At 41.4% G+C, this 23,788-nt stretch overlaps 1 protein-coding gene across 1 annotated transcript in view; it reads left to right on the forward strand.

The window, feature by feature from the left end:
- Positions 1-12,921: 12,921 nt before the first annotated feature.
- The window catches only part of TBXAS1 (thromboxane A synthase 1), a 227,867-nt gene continuing 217,000 nt past the window's right edge, over positions 12,922-23,788 (forward strand). Inside the window, exon 1 of the mRNA XM_041486019.1 lies at positions 12,922-13,039. Within this exon, the coding sequence (XP_041341953.1) occupies positions 12,942-13,039 (98 nt within the window). The 5' untranslated portion in view covers positions 12,922-12,941. The remainder of the gene's footprint in view (positions 13,040-23,788) is intronic.

Raw genomic sequence — 23,788 nt, forward strand, 5'->3', positions numbered from 1 at the left:
ATGCAAGTCAGAAATGAGCAAAATACCTGTTGGAATAAGTAATAACCCTGTGCATTCACAAAAGGAGTTCTCTTACACCTCATTTTTAATAAGAGAGACTGTCTCAGTCAAACAAGTGCTAGAGAGCTCAAAACAAAAAAGGAATGCAAACATAACTCCACTCTTAATCCTACAAGATTTTGGGAAGCAATCTATTCCAGCACTTCCATGTATCTGCTTTAATATAGGCATTCTGATATAAATTGCATGACGGTGATTAATAAATCTTCTATCAATTGAACTTGAAGTCAAAAGAACATGCTTTTTTTTTTTTTTCTTTTTCTTTTCTAAACCTGCATTAAAATAGATTATTCAGAACTCTTGGAATGAAAAGTGCTAGGTCAAAACTCACATTTTTCTAGCAAGTCTATGAAAATTTACTATAAAAAGTCACATACTGTAGAATCTCAATTATCCTGGAAGGCTTATCCGGGTTATGGCTCAAGTGTGCTATTCATGTGCTGCCAATTTGCTCTAGAAGTACAAGATGAGCTGTAGTGCCTTGCAAAGCAGCTGAACAGTTCCCTGGGACAGATGGAATCCAGAAGCCATTCAATGGATTGATTTGGTGCACAAGTCCTGAAGCTTCCCTTCAGTTCCGTGCAGAGCTTCTCAGAGCTGGAAGTCAGGGGGCAGGGTGGGTCCTCTGCTGCTCTGGCAGGACTCAGTGTCTGCTTCTGCATCGCGTGCTCCTCATCTGGGAAGTCCTCTTCATTTAGAAACCTTGCCCTGCAGCTGCACAGAGACAGCCCTGGCGTGGTCCTGGATAGAAGCTAAGAAGGCTTTTTGGGTACCACCTGTCTGGGCACTAAAACCTCCTGCATCACTCATGTATGATTATTTCCTGTCACTTAGGACCTTTCCTTCTTCACCTCAGTTAAAGGGGACCTGTTGATATATCCATGGGTTTAATACCTACTGGTCTTGGTGGAAATTCTCTGGCTCATTGTACGTTAACACTGTCAATTTTTTAAATGCATATGCAATTAATAAAAATTGGGAAAAACTTAAAAGCTTTTGCTATATTCTGGACAGATTATGAATTTTTTTGTTCTCTGTGAAGTATTGTTAAAACTTGCTACCCACAAGGACTAATTACTAAGGGCAGATTTTACTCTGGAAGGAGAACTTTCTCTCATTTGCACAGCCTTGTGTTAGAAAAACAAACATTCAGAGTTAGGCAAATAGGATCATGCTCCCAAAGGGGTTTTTTGTGAGTCTCATGGCATTTAGTGATCCTATTGATCTCCCAAATCCAGGGCAGCAATGACTGTGTGAGAAACTTCACCTCTAGTTTTCAGAAGAAATGCCTAGCTTTTGGGAGCATATGCTTAAATGAATGCTTGAACACAAGGGTAAAAACAGAACACACAATTTAGGCTCACCTTGCATGAGTCCATCAATGTGGGCAAAGGTAGCTCGTGAACTGAAAGCCTGAACACGGCAAACTAATTCAGAATAAAGCGGTGTTAGTGTGAAATACATGTCCAGCACAGGGAAGGGGAGTTACGCAATAGAAGCTACTCTGCAGCAACTCCCAATGTGGATAAGCCCTTAATTACTTTTAAAATCTCAGCATTACTAAGCCATGCTTATAATTTCTGGAGGCCTTGAGTTTCTGGAACAACTGGAGTATGAGATTCAATTGCATTCACTTCAGTAGAGGACAGAGTTAAGTATCAGCATGTTTGCAGGCTTGAGGCCAGTCATTAACTAATTAGTGTATGGGAACATGTAAGTTTTTCCCATCTGGTTTTGCAAAGCTATTTGGCAATACTTGCTTATGAGCTTTTATTTTTCAGTTGTTCCCTTCTTCTTTCACAGCAAACCAAAGAATCCCCACCAGAAGCAGAAAGAAAATTGCAAGTACACTAACTTCCCATTTTCCCTTTGCTGGAGATATAAATATTTGCTGAGTTTTGCACTTTTCTTTTTTTTTCCCCATTTGTAATGCAGACATACATGCACGGACTTTTTAAAAAAGAGACTTATTAAAGGTCTCAGAGTGTTAGCTTCCTCTGCGGCCCCGCAAAGCCTCCTTTCCCAGCAAGAGCCTGTCAACCGGAGAGGCTGGGGGTGGCGTTGGAACTACAGCCCCCAGAGGGCGTGGCGGAGAGCAGCCCAGGGGGACCGATCAGGGAGGCGCGAGGGCTCCTGGGAGTTGTAGTCCCGCGGCCTACCTGGCGGCAGTCCCAGCACCTGTCTGTGGTGCGGGAGGCGGCGATGGTTCCGCGCCCCACTGCTGCCCTCAGGCTGCTGCCGGGCAGCTGCGGCTGGCATCCCAACCAGGAACCGCTGGAGGAGGCACGGGAGATCTCTGAAGGTAAGGATCTCCTGGGATCTTCTGTGTAAATCCTGTGGTCCGCCCTAGTCCTCCTTGCCCCGTGCTTTTGGCTGGGAAGCTTTGCCGTGCCGTTCCTGCGGCGCATCCTTGGGCAAAGGCATTGGAGTTGGGCTTGGCTGGCGGCTCTGTCTGCGTGCGGGGCCGAGGAGAGGTGCCATTCTCCCCCGCAGCCATGGTTGGATGTGTTGGCTCCTTTAGGGAAAGGTTAGTGGGATAAATAATCATTCAGTCTTAGAAAAAGTGAGGGCAGGAATCCCACTCCCCTAGAGAGGCTGTAAATCCTTCTCTAGTGAATAAGGGTCTTATAGCATCCAGCTTTTTGCTAAATTTAAGCTTGCTTTTTAAGTGTTTTTTTCCTTTTAAGTTGACTTTCTAGGTCTTAGTAGAGAGAAATTGACAAATACACGTTTTGCATATATGGCTGCAATAGACTCTGCCTGTGTACATTTCCTTTTTCCAGTGTATCTGCTGTTTGCCCAACTGGAGGCAACTCAAAGTTTCAGGCTGTTAAGACCACCACAGTGAAAATCCTTGGAAATGCTTCTATTTTACTCTGCTGCTTAATAAAACAGAGCAGTGGTCAGATAGCAGAGGAAGGAGAAATGGTTTTGTGTGCTTCCTGGGTAAGGTAAAACACTTCTGAACATTTTGGCTGTGACCATCTGGCAAGCAGGCACCTGGGAAGCTATTCCAGCCTTGCTGTTGGTCCTTACACATGAGTGTAAATTTGCCAGAGAGTTGTGGTAAATACATAAATACCTTGCAAAAGGACACACTGCAGACTTCCCAGGGCTAAGTGTACGTGAGATAGCAATGCCCTGTGTGTAGAGGCTTGGTTCAATGACATAATTATACCCTTGTGGTCCTTTCCTACAAATAATTTCCTTATTATTCTGAAGACCATAGATTTGTTGTATGCATTCCTTATGGTCAGACTGGTTCTCGGCTACTGCTGCCGGGGTGAAGCAGCAAGCAGTGGGCAGGCTGAAAATCGTGGGAGCAAAGTGGGAGTTTTTAGCTAAGGCTACTGGTGCCAGACCCTATTTAAACAAAAAAGGTGGAAGTGAAGACAGGAGACCCTCCTAGTAAAGGTGTCACCCAAGAGAAAATGTGAAAAGCAGTTCTCAGTTCTGCTGGGAATTGCGTTGCCCTTTTAATGGCAGTAAAGTAGCTTTGCTGTTGGTCTCTGCAGAAGTTGCCAAATGCTGAACTGAACAGGTCTGGACAAAGAGGCAATTCCCTTCCTGTTGAGAGGCTTGGCAGCTCTGGGTGAGTGAGAGGTATAGTTTTGGGTGTGTGGGTTTGCACACCATGGCACCAGGGCTGCTGTCAGGCAGAAAGCCGAAGAGCTGGTGTCCTTCATAAATCAAACATGCAGAAAGGTTAAATGCAGAGCCCTCAGGTCTGGAATGAGGATGATGTAGCTAGTGTTAGAGGTGTTGGTAAGAAGTTCTAAACCTTCTACCAATTAATCCATTACTTTAAGAATTCTAGCATCTGTAATGGAGAGGTCTCATTGGCTACTTTCCAGGTGCAGTTTTTCATGTCCCTCCTAGACCAATTAGTGGCACTGCTGATATATTTGTAATAGAAAATAACTTATGGGCGCATCTGAATTGGAATAGAAATTTGTTTACAGGGGCATCTCAATCTGAAAGCATTCCCTACACATTCAAAAAACTCTCTGAAGTGTGAACAGGACTAATACAAAAACCAGGGGTCATACCTGCACACATCCATGCTGAGCTTTGAGTGTTTCTCTTTACATGGACAGTGTATATGGCAGCTTAAGCCAGGGTGTCAGAATACTGCAAGAATGTCTCCAGAGAAGTGTGATGGCTGGGGATGCTGCTGAAACCCTGGGGCAGGGCAGGTGACTGAGGAGGAGGATGATGGTGGTGGCACCAAGCCCTGTGCAGGCAGCAGCAGTGGTGGGGGCCTCTGCCCCTTCCCTCCAGGTGCTGAAGGAGGATGGACCTCCCTACTCTACCCTTCCCCATCTGACAGTCAGGCTGCAATGTTTAAAACAGGCATGGATTTCCCTGTTTACCCAACATCAGCACTCCTCCCAAATGGCAATTGTGTCGGTTTAGTTTTCCTTTCCTCATGCACATCAGAGATCACACAGCGTGATATGGCTAATGGGATTATATTGACCCACCTCTGCAGCTGCTATTAATATCTGAAGAAATCCCCAAATGCCTCAGTGGTAGTACAGTTGCCTGCCCATCTTTTTCTTGCCAAACCGAGCAGGGGTTTTTACAATAACAAATTCAGTAATTACAAGCAAGTTTTGTTTCTTGGTAGTGTTAAGAAGATAGGAACCACACTATATACAGAAGAGAATATATATAGAATATCTGTTTTTGAATGGATAGCAAACTGATTTGCAATGCCATTTAAACAGCATCCTGACAGCCAAGTCTTTTTTAAAAACAAAGAAGGCTGAGGGGGTTTGAAGGGGCTCATGTCTTTTTCTTGCTGACCATAGAAACATAACACAGCCTTTCTAAAACAAGTGCATTTGAAATTCAGTGCTGGTGCACAGGGCACTAAATTTCAATTGCTGGGTTTATGTCATCATTGCAGTTGCAGTAACTCTGTAAAACACAAGATGAAAGGTTGCTCTTTCCACTCTGAGCTCTTTCCATCCTCCACCTTTACAGCAAAGGTTACCCTGAGCAGTGTGTGCGTCTGTCTGTTGTAAGTGTAGAAATACGTATTATTCATAACTTGCCAATGTGTATGCTGGAAAAGAAAAGCTGAATTTATAGCTATATTTCCTCTCTGACGGGGTTTTTAGAGTTGTGTGTTTCAGCGTTTCCATTATAAACCCCTGTTTTCTGAGGTTTATAACAGTCTTGAAGAGCAGAGTGGTCTTGAACCATAATAGAAAGCGTGTAATGTTGCATTTACAGTACAGCTGTAACTGCACATTAAGGAGTGTAATCTTCTCAGTGTACCCTCAGTGCTCCAGTAAGGTTCATTGGAGTTACATACTGAGAGGAAAACAATATTTTATGTTTGGAGTTGGTGCTTTCCATCCACAGAGCTGAGTGCATCACACGAGGACACAGAGAATCTACCTGCACCAGACTTCCAAAAATTCTTTGCTGCACCCTTAAAATACTCATGCATCTGTGGGGCCCCCTCTGAATTACAGCTAACAAATTTCTAGTTAGCTTGAGCTGCCACACACAGAACTGGGGTTCTTGAGGGGAAAGTTCCCCATACCCTGAGAAGGAAACATATTTCCTTCTTGTACTAGTCCAGCTACAATATGAGGCTGGGCTTATCTGCCCCTGGGTGGAAGGCATCAGAAGGTAGGAAGGAGGCTGAACACTGTAAACTTTAGGGTGAGATCCCAGCTACAGTACACTTTGAGAGATGAAGTTAAAAGGAGTGACAGCAGGATTGAAGTCTTGTTGAGACCAAGTTTTTCTTGCTGTTTCAACTCATAACATCAGGTTATTTAGTCTTTCACTTAACCTTTCTTCCCTTGGCTAATAGGTCAGCTTATTGGGTTCATGCCCTTTTGTAAGTATTGCTAGCCTCAAGCATTCTGAAATCACAGATTTACTCTCAGATCCATGAGACTGCTGGAAAAACATGCAATTTTTTAATTGAGCAATTAAAATAGTTTAATTAGTATTTTAGCCCCGATCCTTTGAGTTTCACAGCTTCTGAGCACTTTTTTCTTTGCTTGGAGCTTGACAGTCCTTGCCCCCAGTAAAACCTGTATTTATCACAATTGCACAAATGAACAACCAGCACTCAACTAAACCAAGAGTTCAGAAAGAGCTTGAGGTTTGGAAGTGCTGGTTTTGTGATTGCATAATTTCTTTTTTTTTTCACTTTTTCTTTTTTTTCCTCTCCCCTCACCGGCTGTGCATGTCTGTGTTACAGCATATCTGCTTAGAATGAAGCTGAAGGGATTTCTGATTTGGTGAATTAGTGTACAAGTGGCCAGAAGAAGAGTCTGCAGTAAGAAAGCCCAATGAATGAGAAAGCACAAAAGGCTGAACCAGAGTAAAACTGCCCATATGTTGCATGTGCTTCTCGGCCATGTACAAGGGGGCCGCAATTTGCGATATCTGTGCTCCCTTTCAGATGGGTAAGAAGGCCTTTGGGAATATTTGGCACGATCTACCAAGAATTATTCATCATGTGATGCATACATTTAGGCAGCTAATACACTCTGTATAGGGGCATGAGTGAAAATAAGGCATTTCAAGGTACTTTATTTTGTCCCTGTGTTCGCCCCATGGTGTGAAGGTTCGATGTGTCTTCCTGCCCCAGCTTTGTGTGTTCCAGCGCCCCACAGGTTTTGTGCTCTTACTGCCATCTGAGAATATTCATCATGGTTGTTCACAGTGCAGTTATTGTCATTTGGAAATGCTTGTCATGGGGAACAATTTCAAAGGTGAGAGAGGCAACAGGGCAAAAGCTTTCCCTGCCATATCTGCAGGAGTCAGAGCAGCATTACCAAACCCTGCACCTGTTGATCTCCAGGAGAATGTCCTGTGAAGGGATGTTTCTGCATCTTAAGAAGTGGTTCTGTAGATGCCATTAAAGAATTGCTGAAGAATTAGTCCTCAGTGATTCTTTTTGCTGCCAGTTTGAGTTTATTTGCAGTCAGGTTGCATTCCTACATGTGGATGCAAACAAAGAGTTTCTGGGCTTTTCGAGGTATGAGAACCATTGCTGTGGCAATAGTATTAGTCTGACTTTTTCCTTTTTGCCAGTTTACTGCCTCTTCTCTGCAGAGACTAGTGGCAGTTGTGAGATGTAGTAGCTGCTCTGGTTTTGGCATGTTTGTATCATCTAGTACATTGAACATTCATTTGCTCTCTCTTTTTGCTGTCTTATTCATCTCAGAGGGACAATTGCATCCAAACCCTCTGATAAGGCATAAAGGGACAGCTGATACTGCCCACAGCTCCCAGACCAGAAGAATTCTAACATTCTTGTCAGGCTGAAGGCCACAACCCATGGGCACATTCTCCATTTGCATCTGTGGAGTTTCTTCTGGGAGCATGACATATTTGAAAAAAACAGTGGTAGTCCTCAGGTGAAGAATAGTTCTGACATTCAAGGTTTTTGAGACTTTTGGTGCATTTCTCATTTGTCATTTTGAATTTTGACAGCGTACTGATAAATTCATTGTATTATTCTATAACTTTGTTTAATTAAGTTGTAGAACCAGATACTTCTGTTAAGTTTTTCACAGTTCTTTTGACCTGTAATTGAGCACCAAAACACAGTTTGGAGAATTCAAGCCTGGAATTTGTCATCTAGGGTAGCTTTTCAATTAGACAGAGAAGCTTAGGCATTTTTCATGGTGTTTAAAAACCAAGCTTCAGAAAAAATAATTATACCTTAACAGCTCTTACCACAATATTTTTGCATTTATATGTCTTTTTGGAACTACAAGACTAGTCAAGGCAGGGTTTTTTGGCTTTTGCTGTGAATGTGGAGCTATTGATCTGTGAACATAAATCCATATTTATCTCCAGTCAAGTTTATAGAACAATGAAGTTATAGGATTGTTTGAATCAATCAATGTTTCTAAAGCAAGCTATAGAAATATAAACAAGTTACCAATTATTTAATGAAGTCAATTTGCTTAGAAATGCCTGGCAACGGGCAGCAGATGTTATACTAATTTCTGCTTTCTCTGGAATTTCACAGAGGCTGCAAGATCTTAATGCCACTATTAGCAAAGGTAACTTTATTTTAGAAACTCATTCCAAACTCTCACAGCAAGAGGAAGAAACTGTCATTCCTTTTGACCACAAAATCTGTGCTATTTCTAAGAGGAGTTCTTTGAAATAACTAGGATATCTCACAGCTTGTTGCTTTAGAGGGGACTTAGTACAGTGGCACTACATTTAGTTAGCATAATGAGTTTTTTAGACTCTAAGATACTGACTGTGTTTGAAGTACCATAACTTTTAGGCAGCTAAGATTAAATTTGTTAGTGAAGTACAAGTTTGCGTAATATTTTAGCTTTCCTAGAATTTTAAACTGTATGCCTATTTCATGAGAAACATTTGGGTTAATATAACAGGTTCTGACTTGGCAAAACAATTTAAGTGTAAAAGCGTGTCTTTCTGCTTCTCAGTTGGAAGTGTCATGAAAGTGGCCTCCTCAGCGTGGTGTTGCAGCTACTGTGTTTGCCTCTTGAGATCCACTTTATTGGAGTGACTTTATTCAAGGTGACTCAAGAATCTCCCATGAGCTTGTGGTATCCTTTTGGTGCTCCTGTCTGTTCTGAATGTGGAGCAGGATGTTTATTAGTAGGCTCTGATGCCTTGGTGGTCTGTCTGTTGGGTAGTTTGTCATAGTTTATCATGCAGGAGTACAGAATCATCTGATTGAACTGCTTAATCAATCCTTGAACAGGCATAGCAATAATTAAGTCACAGATGGCCATCGTAAATCCCTCTATTCCAATACATTATTATTCCCAGTACTTTAGATATTAAGCTTGTTTTGAATTAAAAAAAAAAAAAAAGAAAAAGAAAAAAAGAAAACCTCCGTGAAATGTGCTTCTGGATTTTTTTTTTTTTTAATCTACCTTGAAGATGTTGAGAATTCATTTTGGCTCTGGAAAGGTTTTTGCTTTAAGATAAATTTTCATTGTATATACTTACAGATTTTGTTACATGGGCTTTGTTAAAGCTTATACATAAACTAGTCCTTGATTAATCTCATTTTTAAGCTGTTTTGTGGTATTTTGTCTGCAGTATTTTGTGGCTAAGCTGTCTGCAGCAGAATTTTGTTGATCTGAAGACTGTGCTATAAATTTCTATAGACACAAACTGCTATAAAATTAAAACATAACATCTTCCTGGACTTCCTTCATCTATCATAAAGCTGGTGTGGCCCAGCCTTAATTAGATTATTATAGACCTAAAATATATGAGGTGGAATAGCAGAAGAGGAATTGAATTTGGTCATTAGCAGGAGTATGTGGTTAGTCTAGCTGGTGTAGTCAGTAGCTCCTGAAAGATGAGACTACACTTTCCATTTGATGTTCTTTGAAGACAGTCAAAATCCTTAACGTGATTTAGGTTTACTGGGAAGGTCTATAATCCTGCTTTTTAATAAACTCTGTATTTCATGTTGGAACAATCCTTGTGTATGTCAAGCATGGCTGAGGCCACAGCCACGGTTGTGTTCCTTTAGAAGATTAAATGTATTGTTTTGGAAGAGCATTTACAGAAAATATTACTGGACTCAGACAGGGCTGTAAGGCACGAAGGCTTCCTGTAAAACCTGGGTTGTCTGGGTGCCAGGTTTTTGTTCTTTTTCGGTTGAGGAACAATTCAGCCTCTCAGACTTTGAATGCTGTTGTGTACTTCCCTGTGTAATAGCTGCTGCTGCTGCGGGCGTGTGCAGGCTGCAGCCCCGGCTGCGCAGCCTGAACTCCTTCTGGTGTTTGCTGGGGAGCTCCCAGGCAACACCTGATGGTGGGGAACGAAGGGTGAGATGGGTCCCTTAGTGTAGGTTTTAGTCAACATCTGTTTGTGATGAACGAGGTGCCTGTCTGTGGATTTTAATTGCTACGGAACAGAAGAGCGTGGATGGCACCATGTCAAGGAGCTGCATACTTGGGTAGATGCAACCATGAGGGAAGCCTTGTGGATGCCAATGCAGGCAGCGCTGCTGACTCACGGCAGTCTGACAGGAAAAGGCTCTCTTCTGCTTGTCTCTGGCTTCCTCCGGCCTGCGGTTAGGGAGGACTTTGTATCTATCTCCACAGTTCTTTGACACTGTTACCATACTGCCAGCATGACTCCGCAAAAGGAACTTGGAGGTTGGTGAAAAATATCTGTGCTATTAAGTCTTAATTAGGATGATATTTCTCACATAAAAACAAACAAACAAACAAACAAACAAAAACAAAAAAAAAACTTGTAAAGAGTATTCTCAGGATTGATAAATAGCTTTCATTGTTTTCTGCATCCTTGACTCCTTTTCCCCCCACAAGTATCATGTGGATTTATGTGACCTTTACAGAGCTGAGGTCCCTAACTCCAAGGTGATGACTGTAAGTGCCTCTGTCTGTGATGAGAAGTGCTCCACGTACGTTTTAGAGTCAATGCTTTCCACCCTTCTTAATGGTCAGAGGTGCCAAGTAAAAATCCTTCAGCAAGAAACAGGTGATGAGGCTTAAAAAGTAAAACAAAACAAACCCCACCATCAACAGCAGAAAAGGATGAAAAGAAAAGCAAAAAAGAGCTTAATTATATGTTCTTTTCCAAACTGAATTCTGATGTGAGACCCTCTTTTCTTTCTTAAGCATGTGTTTAAGAACTATTCATACCTCCTGTCTCTCAGCGTGACTGGGAAAAGACTCCAGTGCTTCTTAAAAAACAAGTGAGGTCTCAACTTGACCTGTGTGTGCTGATAGGAGTCGTGCAGTTGATTTTAATAAGAGAATATATGTCCTCTATATGCAGAAAAATGTCTTTTATTAAAAAGTCAAATAAATTAAAGTGAAATTGGAATATTATTTCTTGTCTTCTACCTTTTGTGGTAGAAGAAGAAAAGACAAATTTTTGGAAAAGAAAGAAGAAGAGAAAAGATGAAAAGTCTTTTAGAAAAGACTTTGATGCATATCAATGTTTGATTTTTTTTTTTCTTTTTCTGAAAGTCCCACAGGATTGGTTGTTATTGGGATTAGCTTGTACCCAGTGATTAATTCCTTGTGTCACTGGTGCTGAATCTTGTTGGAGTTGTTCTTGCAGAACTTTCCAGCAGCAGCATCAAACCAGCAGAGCTGTTATTGACCTAGAATAGCAGTGGAGTTGTTAATACCTGAAGCAAGGTTTTCTGTGAGCTTTGTCGTTATTCTGTGGAGCTGATGAGCTGGTTAACACCTTCTACTTATTCTGTAAGGGTCTGAGCCTGGAAGGGAATAATGCAGTTGTGAAGCATGAAGAACCAAAATAGCAGTGATTCACTTAGAGTAGAGCCAAATCTTCTTAAAATTAAACTCCATTGTGTTAAAGACTTCACTTTTTTGATACCTATATTATTAACTTCTCTGATAAAAACAGGAAGTGTAATACAGTGATATTGGAGAAGCCTTTCACATTAAATCTAAGCTATTGTCTTGGGGTAGTCAGAGAAGAAACCACTCTTCATCAGGTGTGTTAGGAGAATCAGATTTTACAGAATTTCTGGCTCTCAAGGTTACCATATAATTCACAAACCAAATTTTTGTATAGCATTGATTTCCTTATCTTTCAAATAGGTTTTTAGAATGGGTGGATACTCCAAAGCACATATATGAGAATTTATAGTTTCTTAAATAACAAGCAATACTGGACAGTTCAGGGAATTTTGTCATGGGCAGAGGTGTTTACGTCCAAGCTGCTGCTTCTGATGTTGTTGTCCTGAGATTTTTTTTTGCTCATGGAATTTGGTTACTTTAGTGTATAACAGGTTGGTGGACTTCTCCTGTAGAAGTGCTTCAAGGTGTGTTCTTTGTATTACCTTTCTAATTGGACTGGATCGGATGCTTAAAACAGGCTTGAGGTTTGCAGCAGGAAAATATGGCAGAAAGCTGAAGAATTCATATACAGTGAACAAACCATTTCCAGAACTGCAGTCAAAACTTGATTGTTGTGTGCAGGTTGTTCATGGGGCTGTGGCAGCACTGTGCCACAGTGCAGAGATAGTAGATTTGACAATATTGGTGTTAAACCTGATACTAGAAATACAATGCAGGGGTAGCCAAAGTATCTCTGGAGAGACTGGTTAGTGATACCTCCAAGAGGGACAGGGCACTGAGCCAGGAAAATTTGCTGTAGCCCTCGTGAAGGGGACATGATACAGCCAAACAGTGCTGTCTGTGTGGACTCACCAGTGGGGCAGATGCTGACTTATGGATCTGGTGCTACCCCAAAAAATTGGGGTTTTCTGCTCATTTGGTCTTTATATGCATTCTAGAAGTCACATTAGAGCAGCTTTCCTCTAATTCCTTCTTTTAGTTGTGGTAATTTAAAGTTTACTTTGTTCCATTCTTACAAGGTATAACCAGCTTGGAAATTGAGTGCTAATGAAATTTCATATTGCAAAAATGCTCTATTTTAGTTACTTTAGATAACTCCACTGTTTGTATGTCAGGACACCCCTGAAGTGCCTTTATATTTTTCTTCCATTATCTGTAACATGGTCAGGCTGTCTTCCCCATTTATTTTCCCCACACATTTTCCAGATTCCCATACTTGAGGTCTAAAAACCCATTCAGCAACGCTGATGTCTCAAGCAGTGGGTATGTAAATATTTACTGGCATGACAGTCAACAACAGTGGGAGGGGGGAAATTGCTACATTCTGCCATTCAGGGAACCTTCGAGTTCTGTCTCAGAGTGTGCAGTTGATGAGAAGAGGAAAGGTTTGCAGTTTGTGCTTGACATGTTTTTGCTCTCTCAGTTCCTGTTTTGTTGCAGATGTCATTGCTTTAGCTGTGGAAGGCTTTATCAGCCCTTGCGGAGGCTTCTCCCTGCACACAGCGCTCGAGGCTGCAGCTGTAGTGGAGGAAGATGGAGCCTGTAGATCTCCTGGCACTTGCCTCCCTAGAAATGAACAGTACCACAGCCACGCTGGCTTTGCTGGCAGTCTTCCTGGTCCTGCTGTATTGGTAAGTGAGAGCGGTGAGATGGGCTGCGCATCAGACACAAACCCTGCTGAAACCCAGCATCTGTAGGGTCTTATCCATGAGGGGAGACGGGAAGGTAATTTCCTAGGAGGGAGGTGGAGGGGGAGTTGGTTTGGAAGCAGAGAGTGCAATAAATACTCACAAAACTCACTATGCTTTTAGAGAATTCTCTCCTTGCAATATTGTCTTGTAAATGCTTTACCAACTGCTAACAAAAATTATCTTCTAAGTTAAGAACTTATTTGTTGGTTTCTTATTAATTTTTTCAGGCTGCAGGAACATTGGTCCAGGTCAAAAAGAAACCAAATACTTATTGGATCTCTTCTCTCTACTATGCTGCACACTTGTTCTTTGGCTTAAGTGTACAGACACTTAAACTGCTGCTTGAATTTCCTCTCTTGTTCTTTCCACACTGACTAGTAGACACAAATCAGAATAACAGCAGCTGTAATGGTTAGCACAGTAGGCAATGCAGTGTGCTGTGCTGAAATGAAAAAAAAACCAAAAAACTCCCCCCTGTCCTGACAATTTCTTTCAGAAATTATATTAGCTGAACTGGGAGTGTTTTTCTGACTTTTCACTTGCATTTATATTCAAATCCTGCCTTCCAGTAAAACAATGGGGTTTTTCTCAGTTGTATGAGTGTTCAAGAAAAGGTTTCAGGGATTGTTGCAGAAAAAAAGCCAAATCCACCAAAAATCCAAAGCTAATCAGGAAGAGAATAGTGATGGCACCATGAGTTTAGCACAATTGTTGTAGAAATGTAAATGACAGATCGTTTTGCATATATTTTGTCATCCTTTCACCCTGTTGAGCTTTGTTCAATTTCTTCTGTGTTCAGGGAGGGTCTAGAGATACTAAAAAGAGTCAAACCCCTATCTGACATGTGTTGCTCTCTCAAATAGGTGGGTGAACCTGCTTTCTTAACAAGATCTGCCCAAATAATTGCAAACATCCAAGTCCTACCTCCTCTGAATTTTATTGGGAAAAAGAACAGTAGCTCTAGATCATTAAGACCATTCTGTTTAGCTGTAGACCTGTGCATCTCTGGGAGCTTAAGGGGGAGAGAGGGAGGACAGAGGCACATCCACAGTTCAGAAAAGCAGCAGATCAGCTGGTGAGATCTGGCCACCTGTGAATCATTTGAAATAGCCTGATACTTCCACATAGCTCATGTCCGGATGTGCTGAGATCTCCAAAGACCCAGAACTGCTCCTTGTAAATCTTAGGTACTGTCTGGTATGTGTTTGCCCAGGGCCTCATTTTCTGGCTCAGTTTAGGAAAGCTGTTCCTCCCCTTGAAGTTAAGACATGGTGGTTTAGTGCACATTTGGTCTTGCTATTAACAAAGCTAACTCTAATTGCAGAGTTAAACCAGACTCATGGCTGTGGTCAGTTACTGCTGAATTGAGGGCCTACCATAAAGGTTTCAAAAAGTTCAACTTAGCAGTGAGGTGGGAAATTGTCTAACAGTAGAGACACCCCATTCAGCATGTCTGCTTTCCTGGCTGAAGGTGAGTTCTGTGAAAGCAACAGGAAAAGGCAGCAGAAGTTTTATATGGGAAAAGTGTTTTACACTTGTAACTGACAGTGATTACTACTAACCAATCTTGTTGATCTACAGATTCAAGTTTATTTTTAAGTAGCTTTTTAAATACAGCTGCCTGTAGATCACTCTTCCAATGGGAAGCTGGCAATTATTAAGCTTGCAATGAAATAAGCTATGGGCTGCTGGTAGGTTTGCCTGGTGGCTGAGCTGTTCACATCTATTTATCTCAGTAAAGTGCAGTGCCTGAGCCTGTAAGGTTAAAGTCTTGAAGCACATCTGGAAGTGTGGTAGTTGTTCAAACTTGTCAACTTTCTAATTTAAGTCTATTTTGTTGAAATTTTTTATACTACCTGTGTGTTTAAACAAATCAGTAAAACTCAATGTATGCTCACATCTTCATTTATTCATGACTGAAACCTTGGGTTCAAGGAATTATTTAAACAGTTTGTAAAATGGTTGCTAATAGGAATGCAGGTCTCTAGTTCTAGAAAATGTTTTTATTACAATCATGTTGCATACCTGATTATCTGGCTCTTCTAGGAGTTAGAAAACATGAGTGTTGTATATGGCAGGAGTAATAATAAAGTAATAACTCTTAAAGTTCCTTTGAGGTTTTCTTCATAAGCCTTATCCTAATTTTTTAATAACGATTGAATTATTCTTTTTTTAGCTTTTTCTTCCAGGATTTTGTCTTTTCAGAAGGGCAGTCCTGGGGAAAGGGAGGAATGAATATTTGCTGTTTTAAATTTTGTTATGGTAGTAGCGTATGATTGATTGGGGTCACGTTGTGTCAACTGTTGTGTGAGTGCAAAGAACAGGCAGTTTGTCCACCTTGTTGGCTGTAAAAGGCTTAGCAAGGCTCAACAGAAGGCAGTTGCAGGTAGAGGAGAGAGTAAAAAGATGTAGTGCACACTAGAATAGGAATGTGGTCATGGCAACATTCGTCTTATTGAGCTCTTTCCTCAGCACGGTTTTCATGGATGGGGGTACTCAGTGGTTTAAATGACAGCCTGGAGCTGCTGTTCATCAGCTCAGCCTCAGTCCCTGCGAGTGTGTGTATTGCAAGGCCAGCTGGGATTTGTCACAGTTCAGCTGGCAGGTGGTATCTTGCTAAACTGTGATAAGACCAATCTCTTCACATTTTTGGGTATGGTGAGGTCATATGAAAGAGGGAGAGGGGAAAGGATTGCTTGAGAAAGGGAGCAGAGGCTGTAGCTGCATAAAAATTAAGTTAGAGGGAAGATGAAAGTCTTAGAAAGAAACTTGGATGATTTGATAATTTTTAGGCTGTTACTTATGGTACAATGAACATAATAACTCGTTATAACAAATCATGTAATAGCACATCTCTGATTTCTCATGCATTGTCCTCAGTGTAATATGAAGGTGATGCTTGTAGTGTAATGTGCCAGTTTTAAATCAGTGGAAGCAACCATAACCTCTCAGTGTTTGTCTTCTACATGACCTTAAGTCAGCTCTAAGGAGAGGCTCTATAAGGTAGTCAATTAAATGTTGGGAGTAGAAAGACCTATGAAGCTTTTTGGGTACATAGTCTATTTGGATTTGGATGGGAAGTTGGTTTTTGGGTAATCTGTTAAATTAAGAGGCTGCTCAAGCCTCTTTGCTGTCCCCCATTCCTGAAGGATTTAGTCATCTGCTCGCCCCCTACCTCCCAATTCTTGCTGCTTGTTCTCTGTAGGTGAAAGTGTCTTGCAGATTTCTTATCATGGATTCTTGGATGTCTGTTGCTACATCATTATTATTGTGATAGGTTGCTGCTTCATTGACCACAAAAAGCATAATATGGCTAACTACCAAAGTTCAGTAATACCAGTTGCATAACACTTAGTGCTCTTAAAAAATGTCTTGTCTGTGTCCTCCCCTGTGATTTCTTCCACCCAAACTGATTATCAGAGCAGTTTCTTTTAAGAGCACTTTCTTTCTCAATTGCAAGCACTGCTGTCTCTATTTGCCTAATCTCTGTGAATCTCAGGGTTTTTTTTTAGGCATGAAATAAAACCAAACTCTTAAGGGAAGAATGAGTTTAACATTTACAAATCCCAGTGATATTCTCTATTGAAAAATACAGTAGTATATCTATGCAACATATTGTTCATTTTCATTTCAAACATATGCTGAGTTGGATATCCCATGCTTGGCTGTAGCTGCAAACACCGCTTTGTGTCTTTCTTTTTGCTGTCTGGGTAGATGTTTGATAAAATGAAAGCAGGAGTTTATCTTGCTTTAAAGTTTAATGTACCATAAGCTGAGCATTATGAAGAAGCTGTCACAGCATTCAGATACCTGTGTTCAAACTGGATTATCAACCCCTTGTCTAAACAAACCTGGGATTTTTTAGAAACATGGAGGTTGGATGGGAGTGTTTGTTTATGTTTGTAAGATCCGTGTCTAATTGCATGCTTTCAAACATAGCAAAACATAAACTAGTGGTGTTCCTGTCTGTTTCTGAAAAGCTAAGTAATTCAGAAAGATGTCATTTTTACATTGAAGTAATATTAATGGTTACTTATGCTAGAGACAAGTCTAGAGACTAAGAGATTGGGATCTCCCTAGATCAAGGTACTACCCACCCAGTGCAGAACAAGTTAATCCTGACCCAAAGAATTTGCAGTCTGATAAAAAAGAATGAAAACGAAACTTAATATTTTTCCTCCTCTGACCTTAAGTCATTTGCATACAGTTGGATGGGGGACAAACTGAGGCAATGGGGCACATGTGTTAGAGTTCTTCAGCTGGTGCCATACCCGCACTAAACCACGTCAGAATTGGTCTCAGGACAAGGTAGTATTTCCATACAGGTGACTTCAATACCATTGCTTGTTTGGCATTACTTTGCATCTGTGGTTTTGGAAAGGGCTCTAAAGGGAAAGCTTAGAGGTAATCTTTCTCCAGCAAAAACTTCATTCTGGTTTTTGAGAACCTTACTGTTTGGGGTTGAGTTAGCTAAAACTTCTTTTTATTTATTTTTTTTTTTTCCTAAAGTAAATGCCATCTAATACTATATCTTGGACTAACTTTTGCCCCTTGAAAGATCACTATTTACAAATGATATTTGACAGCTAGAGCTCTAGGTTTATGGTCTGAGTGCAGGCATAAGGGAAGTAGATTATTTTCCCTAATACATCCAGATAATACTTCTGGACAGATTAATGGACGGGCACTATAAAACTTGCATCCTTTCTGGGTAGGTAGGCCCTAACTTTTCCACCTGCCACTGCTGCCATCAAAGGCACAGGGCTGCTAGGACCACTATGGCTGGAAACAGGCCTGGGTGTGGAGCATCAGCAAACACTCAGAAGGACCTACAGCTCTGCTCTTATATCAGGCTCTTTGAGGTGAGAGGCTCAGAGAGGCATCCTAATGCTCAGGTGCCAGAGCCTCTCATTTCCCTTTCTGGCAGAGGGCACAGCTCTGTAGACAGAGAGTGCTCAGGGGCTGGTGCTCCTGTACTGCTGCTGGACTTGTCTCTGTCTCCCACATCCTTCTGACCAGCAAAGCCTGACCTCTGAGCTGGGATCTCAGGTTATGGTCCCTAATGAGGCTTCCCCTATTACAACCTTGTAGCTTCTCAGTTTGCAGTGAACCCAGCATCAGGTTTGTAAGGTCAGAAGGCTGGGAAGTTTTGGGCTTTTTAATATGCTGTTAACCCCAGCTGGTGGGTTTTTTTTTATTTTAATTTTTTTATTTTAATTTTTTTCCCTAAAATGGCCATTATCAGTGGAAATCATTCTGCTTCCCTCCTCTTCATTCAAATGTCCCATCAGAAAATCTAGAAGGATCTGACTCAACAGGAAACATCAGCAAACTTCTGTTGATGACAGAAGAACACCTAAAAGATTCTGAATTGTCTTTGTCATGCAGTTTCACATCAAGAAAATCTGTAATTCCCACTAATGTGTCAAACATAATTTGATCCCACAGCTGTGCAATATATGGCCTTGTCTTTGAGCTAAATCAAGCACCTCTAGGTAAGCTTGAGAAGGAACAGAATAAATTACTGAATTATAATTTGGAAAAGTGCCATACCACATATGACTTAATACTTTATTTTTCTAAAAACAAAGTAGATTTGTGTACATTTGATAATCCAGAATGAAGTTCACTCAGTGCCCTGATTATGCTGCTTTTAGGTAAACAAAGTTATCTTACTTTTGGGGGAAGAAGCAGAACAGTTTTCTCTTGTTACTATTGCAGCTTCAGATGCCTAGGTTCTCTGGGGTATCCTCAGAGGCTGTTATAACCCCTTGGTTATCCAGACAAGTGTTGGGCCTCTCATGCTGTGCAGCTTTGGTTTTGCTTTGGTTTTGCACTGCAAATCTCAGAAACTGTCTCTACTCATTTTGTTTTGTTTTTAATTTAGAGATTACGTGTCCAGCGGTGTTTATTTGAAGGCCCTCAAGTGGTTGTTGAGTTTTTTGCTTATGTGAAGGTGCACTTTATCCTAAAAACTCTGTGTAAAAAACTCAATCTCCAGCATATTAATTCCTTGTGGTTTTTGTTTTTCCCTGAACTTTTTCATGCCTTTCCCATTAAATCCCAAATTAAAGCATTGTTTGATTTTAGTGAGTGGAGATTGGAGCCTTAATAGTACGTAAAGGCAGACCTACAGGGATAGGATGGCTTCCTTTCATGAAACTGGTGTATTATCTGTGTTCTGCTATGGTCTCCAGATCCATGTCCAATGGAGTGAGCTGCAAAGCTGGATAATGCACACAAATACCTCAAGAGCAAACAGGAGCTGGACTCGGCCCCTGAGCAATCCAGTTTCTGCTTCCACCTCCTGTGGGGCCTGGAATAGCCTGGCTCTGGTCTCCACTGGGCTGCATAGCCAGGAGAGACCAGCAAGGGAAGGAACTACTCTGACTTCTCCATCAGGCAGGTTCTGTTCTGGAGCTTCACCCAGCTCTTCTGCAGTTTGGTTTTAACTTTTGATCTGGTCTTTGCCTTTGGGTAGGTTGCTTAGTTTAACTTGGGGATATTTGGGCCCCTCTCAAACTGATTTTTGGGTACTCCAGATTATCTTCTAGGAGCTCCTGCCTCCATCTACTGACAGTATTAGGAACACAAGGAACTTAATACCCTGCTGGTGGTGCTTTAAATGGAATTGAAATTAGATGATGGGAGAAGGTAATGTAAACAACTTCCTCAGAGAGAAGGCTCTGCAAGCAGTGCAGTGCTCCATCCATTGCACTGGGGCTGTCCCTTGCCATGTCTGTGCATTTAATTGCTGGGCTCAGAGGGGGCTCTCAGGTCTGCTGCAAAGTCTTCAAACACTGCCATGAACTCTGCTCTTCCCTGAACCCCAGGGGTGCAGACTGCAGTTCCTGTGACTGCCCTGCACTGGGGGGACTTGTTGTTCCTCCTGTGACTGCCCTGCACTGGGGGGACTTGGTGCTCCAAGGTGTGTGGATTTTTGTCACTCCACTTGCAGATAGCACACAAAGTATCCTGCCAGCCTGCCTGTGCTCCCTCTTAAATAAAAAGTTAAAACAGTTTGTAGTTTTGACTCTGAGGTTAGAACTCCTCAGAGCGCTGAAATATAGATCTATGTTCTCTTTTCGTCTTGTCTCTTTTAACATTGCTCCCATCATTTAAAAAAATTGCCCATATTCTTCTTCACTCCTTTGTGTCTTTGCATTAGATTTCATCCATACCAATGTTTGTTTTGTCCTCACTGCTGCCTCATAGGTAATTTATGCCTTTGATTGCCGTGCCTTGCTCTTCTGTAGGGGAGTTTTATATAGTATTTAATAGACCTGTCTAAATAATGTTTTAAAATATTGACATATTATTGAGAGATTGTTTTTTATCAATTCCCCTTGACACACCGAAAATCTTTAGATGGATTTTTTTCTCTTATCTCCCTAGTTCTCTTTTTTTATTTTTTTTTCCTATTGAAAACAAAGTTTACTGTTCCATAAGCTCAGTATGTGCTAACTGCTGTGAAGCAGCTGAAAGAGCTCAAAAAATTTTCTGATTCAGGTTTGGATATGCATTTATTTCACTTTCCTAGGAATAGCAGAGGAGCTTGAGAAAATGATGTTCCACATCTGCCTCTTTCTTCCCTTGCTTTATATGTCATTGCTACACTGGTGACAATTTCTTTTAAGCTTTACTTGTTTATTTGAGATGTGTTATCTATGATTGGAGTGATGTGCAGGTCAATAAGAGTACAAGAGTTTTAATGAAGGGATCATCTAGCATGAGGAAGATTCTTCATATCCATTCCTTTGGTAGTGGCTTTCCTGGCTAGGTGCTGCTTTTGTGGTTCTGCAGAACCTGTGAAGTTGTTGGGGGGGCAAGGAAGCAGCAAACAAGGAAAAGGGCAAAACTTGTAATATTATTTTTTTTACTCAGGTAGGAAAAGAAGCTGGATGCCCAGCAATAGCTGGGAAAAGACTGGAAAAAATGACTGGGAACAGCAAGAAATGACTCCAGATGGATTTGCGGATGGTTGTTAGAGATTGAGGTCAAGTATGTTTGGGAAAATTGAGGCTGGAAGAAAGGAGCTGAACTGAGATGTGTGTTGGGAGTAGGAAATGGGGCAGTGTCTGTGTGCTTATATGGACAAAGTAAAGTCTACATCCTTGGAAAGAATAGTTCTTTTCAGCCACTAAAAACCTTGTGATGCTCTTTATGAGTTGAGGGGCATGGGAAGGATGAAAAGGCAGTAGACTTTAGAGGAGATGAGTAATTGTTAATTGCATGATCACAAGCTCCTGCTGAATGAATGCTCTTGGATGAGAACTCTTGGCAGAGTTCTGAACCTGTAACCCTCAGTATTGTTTTAGTTTACTCGGTGGCAATAAATCTGATGTAATCTGTGCATGCATGTTTGTGGTTTCTCATCCAAAAAGCTCCAAAGAGCTTTTATGTAAATACCCTCTCAGTAGAGCTATAACAATTGAAGAGGTCGTCGAGGCATGTGGTTTGAAATGTGGGAAAGACATGAAATAAAGCCATCCTGGGAGAGGAAGGAGCAGCTAAAGGATCTTCAGTGGGTTGCATGCTAGCATGACAGACAGAGAGTAATGGTGGTCAAAAACTGCAAGGGCCCTCTTCCATCTTTAAAATAGCGATATGATCTGTTTGTTCTCCAAAGACTAACAAATCTCTGTTTTAAGATTTTCTGAAATACTCATCATGGCTTGAGATGAAACAATCTCTCCCAACAGAGATCTCAGTATAAGGTTCATAGTAGCAAAACTGAGAAGCTGCATATTTATTTTAGGATAGATTTCTGTGAGTGTAACGCTGTTGTACTGGACTGATTAATGTCTGTGAATGCTATGATGAACTGTACTCAGTAGGGGAATCTGAGTTGACCAATAGCTGCTCAGCAGCCATTCAGGTCAGAGCTCTGACCAAAGCTTCAGGAAGAGCAAACACCTCTTGGTGGTTCCAGAAAGGCTTCAGATCCCCTCTGGTAGCTTGTGAAACAGGGTTGTTCTGGAGTAACATTCAGCAGCCTTCACTTCTGTGTATCTGCCTTGCTCACTCACGTCCCCTCTTCAGGGGTAGGAATTGGTGGTACAAAGATAAAGAATCCTCAGTTTTATGAGAATTATTCCTAGATATGGCAACAAACCTTGAGCCTTTCCTATTTCAAAAGAATAGTATTTAAAAATTTGTCTGCTAGAAAGTTTTAGACCTCGGGTAATTTCTCATAGATTGTGTAGTTGTGTCTCTCGGTAGTTGTATCTCTTGGTAGTTGTGTTTTAAAATTTTAAAAAGTTTAAATTTTTAGCAGCAGTTAAGTATTCAGTGGTTTCACAATATATTTTCTTTCCTGAGTTGTAACTTTTGTTTGATATGAATGGAAGTGCTCTCAATTTGAGTGGAAAAGCAGCCATCTGGTGTTCTCCTAGGACACAGAGATGTTGTCTGGTATTAACTGAAAGAGACCATCAGATCCTGGGTGTCACGCGCAGAGGAGTGAGGAACCTCCCCTAGCAAGGCTGCAGAGTGAGCTTGGAATTTTTACAGTGGGCACAAGATGGTGGAAGGACTGTAGGAACCTGTGCCTTCTCAGGCCAGGAATCTCATAAGGACTGTAAGGTGTATTTACAATGTAAGTATGTTCATCCTACCAGGACTCAGTCTGGGGTTTGAGAATTGGGATTTGGGTAGTTTATCCCTAACCTGCCTCCCCAGCTTTAGGAGACTCTTGCTGTTAACAAGCATGGTAAGAAGGCCTTTATTTCCATGGTAGCTTGGTGACTTAGTTCCTCTTTCAGGCTTTAACTGTGTCACTGGTGGACATTTTCTGTTTGATTTTTGACATTGCTAGGGATTCTGGGCAGGAAAACCTTTTTTTTTCCTTCCTTCCTTCTCCCCCTTTTTATTTATGTTCCTGAGTGAAAGCATAGCCAAGCAGTGAGCTCAGTGCCATGGAAGCATTTTATATTTTGAGCAGAGATAAAAATCTCATTCCTTCTATAAACAAAACAAATCAACAGATGATGCCCAGGAGAACCATTTCTCTATAGCCATTTTCCTCCAGCTGCTTTCTATTCCATGCAGCTTGCAATGCACCATATGAAATACGTGTGTTCCTTTCTGTGTGTGCAAAGCACAAGTTTCCTCCAGACAGTGGCAGTTTCATCATAAAAAAATAAACAAAAACCACCAACCCCCACCCTCACCACTTTGTTTTTCTTTTACAATGCTATAATAATAAGATTACTAATAAAATTGAGATGCTTGGTTGTTAAATAGTGTGTAATTTAGCAATGCTAGAGGATATGCTGGAGGAACTCTGCAGTCACAGCCATTGCATCTTCCCTCTGAATGGATTTGGACTATTGTTCGTGGGAGGATGAGGGACAGAAATAATCTGAGGGAGGCTGAGTGCCTCATAAACATGGCAGAGATGAGAATACAAGAAAAAAAATCTCATTCAGAGTTTGCTGCCTTGTGTGTCCCTGTGTCAGTGAGGAGATGCTCTCCAGTGCTGCAGCAGCTTTGTGGCTGGGCACAAGCTTGCTGCAGGCCTGAGACTGGTGGAAGACAACAGGAATTGGCCCCTTCAGCCTATTGTGAGCCCTTGGCTGATGGCACCTCTTGCTTTCCTGCTTTAGTTTGGCCACGGTGAACAGCTCAAAGGCTGAGGTGGATGACCAAAAGTTGCAGGGGGGTGTGGGGTTGAGACCCCAAAGTGCC

This window comes from Pyrgilauda ruficollis, unplaced genomic scaffold, assembly GCF_017590135.1.
Source record: "Pyrgilauda ruficollis isolate IOZ18807 unplaced genomic scaffold, ASM1759013v1 scaffold73, whole genome shotgun sequence".
Taxonomy (NCBI): Eukaryota; Metazoa; Chordata; class Aves; order Passeriformes; family Passeridae; genus Pyrgilauda; species Pyrgilauda ruficollis.